The 10,491-nt window shown below is 41.3% G+C and overlaps 1 protein-coding gene across 1 annotated transcript; it reads right to left on the bottom strand.

The window, feature by feature from the left end:
* Window positions 1-358: 358 nt before the first annotated feature.
* Window positions 359-9,367, bottom strand: LOC117292985. The gene is made up of 7 exons (XM_033775175.1): window positions 9,279-9,367; window positions 5,730-7,798; window positions 5,005-5,243; window positions 3,535-3,601; window positions 2,838-3,188; window positions 2,105-2,535; window positions 359-1,222 (listed from the first exon to the last, which is right to left on the bottom strand). Exons 2-7 carry the CDS (start codon window positions 7,792-7,794, stop codon window positions 887-889), a joined length of 3,489 nt encoding a protein of 1,162 aa, XP_033631066.1. The 5' UTR covers window positions 7,795-7,798; window positions 9,279-9,367; the 3' UTR covers window positions 359-886.
* Between the last annotated feature and the right edge of the window lie 1,124 nt (window positions 9,368-10,491).

A 10,491-nucleotide genomic window follows, 5' to 3' on the forward strand; every position in this document is an offset into this window, starting at 1 on the left:
CAGTGCCATATTTGACAGAAACACTTAAAGGCAAAAAGTGTGCTTACCAGAACAAGGCTACCAGCCAAATTACCTCGTCTCATGTACCATCTATGACTAGCATGCTTTTCATTTACGATAAGCTGAAAATTGTTTAAAAACGAAACTCTCTGCTTAAGTAGCTCAATGTATTTAGGCAACAAAAAGTGGTATGGTGACCAGAATAAGGTTACCAGCCAAACTACCATGTGACAAGTACAATTTGTAAGTGGTATCCTGCTTGAGAGAAAATGTCTTGAGAAGCAATTTTCTCTGCTTAAGCAGCTCTATGAAATTGGGCCCTGGTTTAAACCAAATCTTGTGCATTAAAGGCAGTGGACACTATTGGTAATTGTCAAAGACCAGTCTTCTTACTTGATGTATCTCAACATATGCATAAAATAACAAACCTTTGAATAGCAAGAAGTTGCAGTTATGCTTTACTTGAGTACTAGTTCACAAACGACGAGTACTTATTTGAATAAAAAATGTTTTATGATTCTTAAGTACTTGTAGGGTTGAAATTTAATGTTGTTGCTTCATTCGTATTTCAGTGTTAAATAATTTTTTGATGACATACTTCAACTACACTTCTATTTTGTATTGGATACAAACTGAAGTACTTCTATTTAGTACATGGAATTTCATTACTAACAAACATATTCTGCACTATCACAAACGTATAGACAACAGGCTGTATGTAGTTCATACATTTGCAAGAAATTAAACTTGTTTTACAGCTCATTTTTATTATTATTTCAAATTCACAATTTACAAGAGTTATTTCTGTGAATCCCTCCTTGTTTGAATTTCTTGCGTGGAAACTGCCAGTCCTCAACCATAATGCCAAAAGAGTTCTCAACAAATATCACCTTCGATTATAAACCTGGGTGCACTTCTTCGCTATGTTCCTCAAGTTCAAATCACAGAGTGCCGAATACAGCTTTCCCCTGGTGCAGATATCTGGGCATTTATCTCTCCACTGGAGTAGCATCTGGACAGCCTGCTCCTCCGGTCCCGTATGGTTCTCTCTGATGGCCCTGAGGTCAGCTTCTAAGGTCTCATCCTCCCGGATATAGCGTGCCACTTTGAGCCAGTGGGGCTGGATGATGGGTGCGATGCGATAGAGCTGCGGCTGGGTGATCTCCTCTGTGTTGCCTCTCATCAGATCTTCATCCACGCGTAACCGCATCTCAGGCATTGACTGTTGGAAAATATTTAATTAATCATTAAAGAAACATTAAAGAAAAAAAACTTGTCTAAGACCACGGATTTAAATAAAACTAACTTGGTCTCATGATGATGATAGTAGAAATGATCTTTTGAAATATTTCTGTCTGAAATGTCATATTTGATGAGAAATAAAACTAACTTCCAATTTGGAGTTGATTAGTTTGGAACTCAGAACAGTGCGTCTTCCACCAAGATCCTAATCCTGACCCTGGCCTACCACATGCAAGCCATTGAGACTGCCACAGCTACTCACTTTACTATGTAAATGTGACTAACCATGAAACAGACCCATGGGACGAGATTTAAGATCACAGGCCAGTCTTTCACTTCATGACTGAACGATCAGACCCCTGCACAAAATGTCATCATAGTTTCCTCATATAAATCATGACTGGTTGTTATAAACTATGGAACCAGGGGTGGATTTCACAAATGGTTAAGACTGGTCTTATCTCGAGTTAGGCAAGTTACTCGTGGTAACTTAAGACCTTAAGGTCTTAAGTTGTTAATAACTCCGAAAGAGTCCTAGGACTATTCCTAAGTTAGGGCTATCCTACCCTGACAAAACGGCACAAACTACAAACTAATTGAATTTGTGGGATTTCAATCAAGTTTATCTGCGATTAGCATTACTGGTGAAAGGCAAGCACTGTGATATTTTAGCCATCCACGCCATCAGTAAATACGTCCTTACAAGTTTTGAGCCTTACTCAGGCCGTGTCCGAGATGGCGACTTCGGCTACAGCTCTTGCTAGATCAGGACGTCTGTCAGTGTTGAAGAATAGGCAGATGTGCGCGATCTAGTCATAGCTTTAGCTGAAGACGCCCTTTCAGACATGGCCTTAGTACTCACCTGACTTGAAGATGAAGGTATGGACCCATATCTTGTCTCCGTGAGAGGGGTATTGTAGAACTGGTTGGGCACTGGACCTGAGGTGTGTGCTGACATTACATTGCCGGTGTGAGACTGCACGACCGCAACATGCGAATGTCTATTCGTCATGGTACCAAGGGGCGGAGAGTAACGAGAGAAGGTTGGCAGTGTTCCGAGGACTGAGGTACCCGGTGACCGGGGTGGAGTGGGCAGCTTGGGCTCAGGACTGATTCTCAAGGACTCTAGAAGGATTGCCTCAGATGAGACGGCAGTCGACGGGCTCATGGAAGTGGCAGTGCCGTACCGTAACCTCTTGGCAGCAGAATGAGTGTTGGTTGAGGTTTCTGTTTCGCATGTAGAGCAGACACGTTTTCTCCGCGGGCTGGTGAGATTCAACCCACTTGGGCCAGCTAGGTTAAATACAGAAAGTAAATTTACATATTTATTAGCATAAAAACTTACTTGGCATGAGCATTGCAGAGCGCTTGATATTATAAAACAATGTGAGAAACGACTCTCTCTGAAGCAACATACTTTTTTTTAGGACTCTCTAATTTTTCACTAAAAGATTTTAATATTCAGGCATCTGAAAGCACACAAATCTGTGTAACAAGGGTGTTTTTTCTTTCATTGTTTTCTTGCAACTTCCATGACCAATTGAGCCTATTGATGACCAGTTTCAGAATCAATTTGGTCATCTTGAAACACTCACCTTGCTCTTCATTGTACCCTCTTGACGTTGAGGGCGTCGTTGTGATAGACGAGGCAGTAGTCGTAGCTCCCGTCAGCCATCCCAATGATATCATCTCCATCCAACTTGACGCTGGAGTTGTTTGCTGCTGTTGTGGCTGCGCTTCACTGTCACCTACTCGCAGGTCCCGGCCGACCTCATTTAGCGTCTTTAGGAAGTCGCTGTGAGTACCGCCTTGCCGTCGGTACTCGGCTATGATGGCAGCAAAGATGTCGGAACTGCGTCCAAACTTAGTGCGCAGGTCCTGTAAGCTGAAGCCAAGGGCCCGGGCAAACTGCTTCCAATTATCTCCATCTGTGATTCCGTGCATCTCTACAAAATGAGAAAATAGGATGAGCTGTTTCAAACTCAAGAAAATAGTTGAGGGATTGGCTTTCTGACCCTAGAAGAGTCTTTCTCTTGAGGCAAAAGGTTCAAGACGTAAGGCCTCTACATAATGGTTAAAAGACATTCTGGTACAGGAAAACGTGACCCAGAAATAGTGGCACTCATTTGTAATCATGCTTCAATGAAAACAACAGGCCTCGAAATAATCCACGGCATCCACAGCAATTGCTGTGTTGTTCTGTGCAAGGTTCCTGTACAAATTTACATTTTGCTCATGAAGGTGCCCCTTACCAGACGGAAATTGCCTGGCCTGCGACAAAATATGATTTACCTGCAAGTTGTTTGAGTGATGCTGCTGTCCATGGATCCTCTGGAGATGAAGCTGGTTCGTCTGTTTTCTACAGAAAAACACAGTATTCAAAAATATCATTTGCATTACAAATATTGATGATTAGTTTCCCAGAGATCACTACCCATTTGTTTACCCTTAGGTTTAAACAAATAGTTCAGGTTATAGCAGCTGGAGCTTTTGGGTTCTACATGAATATACAAACAGTTTCTAGTTCCCAAAGTATAGGTCCTACATGAATAAGAAAGGCTCAAGTTCTAGTCCCCCCCCAAAAAAAAAAAAAAAATAGAGGTGAGAGGTTACCAGCACCTCGCCCTAACGACAAGAACCTAAGCAACAACATACTTAAAAATACTAAATATAATTAAATACAATGACAAAGTTTAAATACAATAAAAAATAGGAGCACAAAATGGCCTTTGTTGCCTCTGTATCAGGCCTGTCATCCACTTCAGTAATTGTTAAGAGAACTATTACTTCAATCAACAAAATAACTTTGTTTTTAGTTGGCAACTCAGAACAGTGCGTTTTCCACCAAGATCCTAATCCTGACCCTGGCCTACCACATGCAAGCCATTGAGACTGCCACAGCTACTCACTTTACTATGTAAATGTGACTAACCATGAAACAGACCCATGGGACAAGATTAAAGATCACAGGCCAGTCTTTCACTTCATGACTGAACGATCAGACCCCTGCACAAAATGTCATCATAGTTTCCTCATATTAATCGTGTTTGGTTTTTATGGACTATGGATCCTGACAAAAATAAAACAAAATACAAATGTATGGAATTTGTAGGATTGCTATTTGTCAATCAAGTTTATCTGCGTTGACTGCATTAAGCCTGGTTCCTACTTCTCGCAAATGTGAAGTGAAATTCGACATCAGAAATTTGCAATGAACACTTGCCTAAAGGTTGAAATGTGCTCAACTCAAGAAGCATGAGCCTGGCTTTAAATTGTTAATACTTTCACGGTGCCTTTGGCACAAAAAGGAAACAGGTCACAGGCCTGTATGCTTCGTTTTTGAAAGGGCAAGGGCATTTTCCTCTTGGTAAAGGGCACCCTATGATGAAATTGCAAATTTGTACTGGAGCTATTCAAGGGCACCAAGGCAATGACCAGGGGACATGGAGGCAATCGCCTTCGTTGCCTCCGTGAAGTACCAGGCCTGAGGTCATCATAGAGCGGGTCTGTGTAAAAAGACTGAGCAATTCTTGCAAGTATTGAAACCAAAAACCAAATTGAAAGAAGACAATATTAGTTACACATTTTACTTTCCAGTGTGTGGGTGAATTGGTAAAACTCATTAAAGTTCTCTTTATGATGATAGACTATTCCCTGTTTTAATGTATGACTGTTTCAATGATAATTACAAATGGCCAAGTGCTACATAAGTGGGAAAAAAAAAATCAAAGTAAAAAAACAAAAACAAAACCCAACACTAACCTTGATGAGATTAAATTCGAAAAGCCTATCCTCCGTGCCATTTTCCCAACGCCTTCTGACAAACACTTTGCCAAAGATGTCCTTGTTGGAGGGCTGGCCTTTGAACTTGCAGGCAAATTGCTTCTCAAACTCCCCACCCTTGTAGTTCTCCTCGATCTGTTCTAGGGTTTCATCCTCTCCGGCTGCCGTGTCCGCCTCAAAGTAGTCTGATTTACCCAGCTTGACGATGATCGATCCACCTGTAACAAATAATTTCCCAAATCACTCTAATTTCTCTCTGAAAACTCTCCAAAAACAACCTCAAGTGGTTCATGTTTAACAAATAATTTTCTTAAAGAAAAAAACATACAGATGTCTGGATCTTGATAAATATTCTCATAGTTCTAATTGAAGCCAAACGAGAAGAGAAGGTGATGAAGAAGTTTCTGTTTTAGATGTGGGAGGAAAACACCAGAGAATTATTCCAGGGAAAACTCACGCAGTCAAGTAGGGACTGAAAACTCACTTAATCCACATAGTGTCCCCCTTTAGATTCTCTAGTAGAAATTTAAAACTTCCTCACAGGGTGCCCTTTACCAAGGAGAAAATGCCTTGGTGCCCTTGCCCTCTCAAAAACTAAGCATACAGGCCTGCTAGTCTAGTCCTAAGGTAATTTATAGGGACATTGGACCATTGTTAGGGGAGATTTTGAACAGATAATTGACCAAGAGGTAAACATTACTCACCTGGGCCTATGCTTACTGGCTTCAAGCTACCACCAACATTCTTGGCGTAGTTCCCCACATCCTGCATGGGGTCTTCACTGTTATGGCAGATGACTACCAGACCAAACTTCCCAGTGTCAGGGTTTTCCAGCATACAGGCCTGGCACTTCATATTTACCGCACCGCCGGAGTACGCAAAGCCAACTCCGAGCCGTGCATTCTGCATCTTTCCCCTGATGCTCGCCCAAAGGGCAGTGAGCCATGAAAAGTGCAGAACTTGGATGTCGATGAAGTGGTTTCCATTCTCGTCGCAGACTATCTTGAAGTTTGTGTTCAAGGCTTCCCAAGCAACAGGCTGGTCCTCAGTTGTTGGGCTATGCCATACCGATAACTCAGCCTCAAAACCAAAGTTCTGGATGATGGCGCTGTAGTCTGGAAGGGGAAGCCTTACAGTGACTGGATTGTCTGGCAAGGCATTGAAGAGGTAGCCGTGTGGTTGGAGTATGACTGCTGGGGTAGCCAGAGCATCGGTTACATTTATGTTTGTTCGAACTTCAGGTGGAAGTTCAGAGCACAAGACTTTGATGCTGGCTTCTACTTCTCCATGAACGCACCCTCTTGGAAACTTCACCTGTAAACCAGGTATTTCATTCACCTCCAGAACGCCACCCTCATGAGAAGTTATCGTTCGGTTGACACTGAACGGGGTCTTGTTCAAAACAGCAGTGAACAAAGAGAAGTGACTAGTTTTAAGAAGGATATAGCCCTCCCGTACACGGAAATCACTGGATGGAATACGCTCCCAAAATGGTCTCTGAAGGTCGTCTGTGTTACTTCGCAAGCAGTGAACTTGAGTTGGGAAGGTGATCTTTGTAAACAGAGGAAGCCGTATTACTGCTGGCTTATCTTCATAGAACACAGCTCCATGTGGCCCAAGGAGTACGACAGGACTGGCTTGGACTATAATCGGGTCTTCATCCGGCCGAAAGCTACTGTCACTTATGATGTCAAGCGTGAATTCATTGCGCATGTAGTTCATTTTGTTGTGCTCTGGGATGACTACCGTCACATTACACACTTTGAGAAGTCTGGATCGGTTTGGCAGGATGCAGTCATATGGGGTCATATCACTGAGGTCAATGTAATCTGTACTCAGAGGGCGCATACAAATCTCACAACGATCTTCCTCCTCACACAGATCAAACCCGAATTCTTCATTGTCACTTCCGCAATCTCCATGGCAGCTCAGTCCATCACAGTCACTAACTCTTTGGATTAGATCACTTTCAATATTAGACCCTGAACAGGAGCCATAATCACTTGTGGATAGCTTTCTGTCAAGAAGCACCACACCTGCTATTTGTTTATGTTTACTTACACCTTTGTTTATAGCGGCAACCTCTTCATCATTTTCATCAGAGACATCAGGTTCAGAGTCGTGCCTGTAACACGTGTCAACTAAATTAGATTTGTGCCGTAGCTGTAACGTTCTCACTTGTTCTGGTATTGGTAATTCCTCCAGGACCTGCCTGGAATGAAAGCGTACAGGTTTTTCTATCTGTATTCCAAAATGGCGGCGGATTGCCCGCAATCCATGCACGTATACATCCCGTGGTACATTCCTGATTGGGTTCCGAGTAACTGCAAACATTTGCAAGACAGGAGATCGAAACATCCCCTCATCTAAGTGTTTCACATGATTCCCAGAAAAATTAACCTCCTGTAAATTCTCCAAATCGCAAAGGCAATGTGGGATTGTCGTTATCCTGTTGTGGGAGACGTCCAATGTTTGGAGCTGCTTCAGCCGTGAGACCTCCGCTGGAAGCCTTCTCAGGCTGTTGTGGTGGACATGCAGATGCCTGAGATTCCTCAGCGTATCGATACATCTTGGAAGTTCTCTAAGGTTGTTGAAGCTCAGGTCCAAGGTCTCCAACCTGACCAGGAGATGACAGTGCTTAAACAGCCCTGGGGGGACAGAGCTTAGGTGTTGCCCCCTAAGATCAACAACCTTCTTGAGATGGCGTCTGCTTCGTTCAATCTCTACATCCTCACTTGGAAGACAGTGCAGCCTGCTTTTGAAAGACATCAGTCTGTGAAGAAATACAAAGAATTGAAAAATGTTTATGTCGTCAGAAGTTTGTTGTTCACTCATGAACTAAACAAAGGTTTTTAAAATAGATTAAATATATTAAAATAGATTTGTGCTTGGTAACTTATGGACTGGAATTACCTACTAAAAGCAGATTTATACTCTGCAACATAAAAATGCATTGGCAGTTGCAGATTTTTCCCCAGATAAAAGATTTAACTCAGAATAAAAATATGAATTTTCACTGGTACATTTTGAAATATTTTTTAATTTCTACTATATGTGTTACCTTTTCTAAAAGAAGAAATTGACACATTTATGTAAAAGTTAAGCTCACTGTAAAAAAAGTTGCATTGTTCAAATTTCTTAATGCATTGTGTGCGTTAGCTAATTTTTGGATAATAATGTTAGAATAATGTCCTTATTGCAGAAACCCGGAATAAGTAAAAGATACAAAGTGTCTTGAGAGAAGGTGCGCATGTGTCTGTCTGTCCCAGTGTATATTGTTGTAGTTGTACATGTTAGATTAAGAAGCTATGAAGTGTCTAGTGTCCATGCAGGGTACAAAGTCCCCCCCCCCCCCCTCAACTAAACAATACCTTTATTTTAAGTTTTACCTTGCAAAAGGTACAAAGTGTCCATGGTACAGAGTTGGAAATGGCACGAAACGACCCAACACCCAGTTTATAGTTACTATACTACTACCTAGCTAGTAGGCCTACTACCGAGTTAAGTACTGTACTACTAGTACTATATATGTGTACACTGTAGTGCAACTTACAGGTGAGGTAGGCAGTACCAAAAAAAAGGGGAAAAAAAGAGAATATGTTTTTTTTATTTATGGAATATGGAGGCTCCAAAATAATTGAATAATAATTTACTCCCACCATATGCATGCCTACTTTCCTAGTGTAAAAGCTTACAGTCTCCGGGAGCAGAAGAATGATGGACCATAAACCATAAACCAACGAAGAATTACACACACACACACACACATAATTATGACTGACAACGTTCTTTTTGGGGGTACTCACTTCGTGTTCAGAAGTATGGTAGAAAAAAATTAACATAACTCAATTCAATCAATGAATGAATGAGTAAATTCAGTAAGTAAAGCCCTTTTTTGCTTTCTTATTAAAAAAATAATATACTAAGACATTTATATGAGTTTCCTGTATAATTTATGTATCAGTTTCCTCCCTGACAACAAGACGCGGGTTTTTCAATTTGGACCTGGAAAAGTTCATACTTTGTTCACCACGCACGCACGTACAAAACCACAGTGTCAGTTAGACATGTATCAACATGTTGTATGTGTGTACATGCACAGTTAAATCATGTACAACTATTCGTATGAGATTTCACGGACGTAAGAAAAACTCCCAATTTAAACCCTCAAAATTAGACACTTGACAATTCCTAATCCTGCCAAAAATAATTCTAAATTAGGCACAACTATTTATAGCAAAATAAACACATACCTTCAAATGAATTCAATGAGCAGATATAAGCAGCTGTTGACGCAAACATAGCTCAACATGTCGATTGTAAATTTCGGTTCCACGCTGGCAGCCATTTTGAGTGTTGTGAGATTTTTAACCCGCTACTACGCGTTATGCATATTCATGACACTTATCTTTATGCAAAACAGACAACGGACCAATAGAAACAGAGGAGCAAAAAGCGTAGGCGGATGTTGGCCAATGGTTTTATCGTTTACAGGGGGACGCGCTGTTGTATTAGCATATTAGACAGAACACTGCGCATGGCATACTGGCAAGAACCGTAGTGCGCGCGGTGCGACGGTGGTGAAGGGCATGTATGGGGGGGGGGGGGGGGGGGGGGGTTTCGAAAATTAAAAACTACAACCAACTTTTGACGTTGATATTGTTCAAGTATTATAATGGGAGTTCTGCACTTCCGATGTGATCATCATGTTCCAGTTAATTATCAGCTTAATGCGCACCCAAAAAGTTGGAAATTCCACACTTTACAGTTTGTGAGATAAACAAGTTGCCGAGTTCTATAAACAGCCGGCTACATTTTGCGCAACGTTAGAGATCCCCGAAAATAAAGGACATCGGGACGTGGTGTGACAATTTTGCAACGGAGCTGGGATTCCAACCTTTTCTCACAGAAATGACGTCATTATTTTGGCCCAATACGTCGATGATACTGGGGGAAAAAATTGCGGAGTTCAAATTTGATTGCCGAAAATCAGATGGGTCGAAATTTAAAAATATTCCACAGCACGTGGCCATTGTTTCGTTTATGGGTAAACAAATGTTAAGGAGCTGATATTCTTGGTATCCTACCGATACTTTTGAACCCAACACATTCCCAGCTTGACAGTTTTAAAACACCACAGACTTTCCTGTATTTTGGATGTAAAACATAGGAATTATAGGTCTACTCGCACAACTTGATCCAATATAATGTAGGCCTACTATTTAAATATCATCACAATTTAACTTTTGATCGTTTCTGTTGTCTTTTTTTTTGTATAAAAAACTATCGGATTTCTAAAATTCAGACACAATAGTCACATGAAAGATATGAGGGTAAAAAAACTGTTTTAACCTACAAGCTTTTTAGGTGAAGCAATTCAACAACAAACCGTGTTCATGTAGCGGTACTTTACCTGTAACTGATAGGAATTGTATTCAGCAGTGTTACTAGGCCCAGCAAGGAAGT

Source organism: Asterias rubens, chromosome 7 (assembly GCF_902459465.1).
Source record: "Asterias rubens chromosome 7, eAstRub1.3, whole genome shotgun sequence".
Classification (NCBI taxonomy): domain Eukaryota; kingdom Metazoa; phylum Echinodermata; class Asteroidea; order Forcipulatida; family Asteriidae; genus Asterias; species Asterias rubens.

Bases quoted from the DNA above. Each gene is read 5' to 3' on its own strand.
- LOC117292985 (XM_033775175.1), bottom strand. From the start codon at position 7,794: ATGTCTTTCAAAAGCAGGCTGCACTGTCTTCCAAGTGAGGATGTAGAG. The intron at 3,602-5,004 runs GTTAGTGTTGGG...GTTTTTCTGTAG, and splicing joins TCGAATTTAATCTCATCAAG to AAAACAGACGAACCAGCTTC. The intron at 3,189-3,534 runs GTAAATCATATT...CTCATTTTGTAG, and splicing joins ATCACTCAAACAACTTGCAG to AGATGCACGGAATCACAGAT.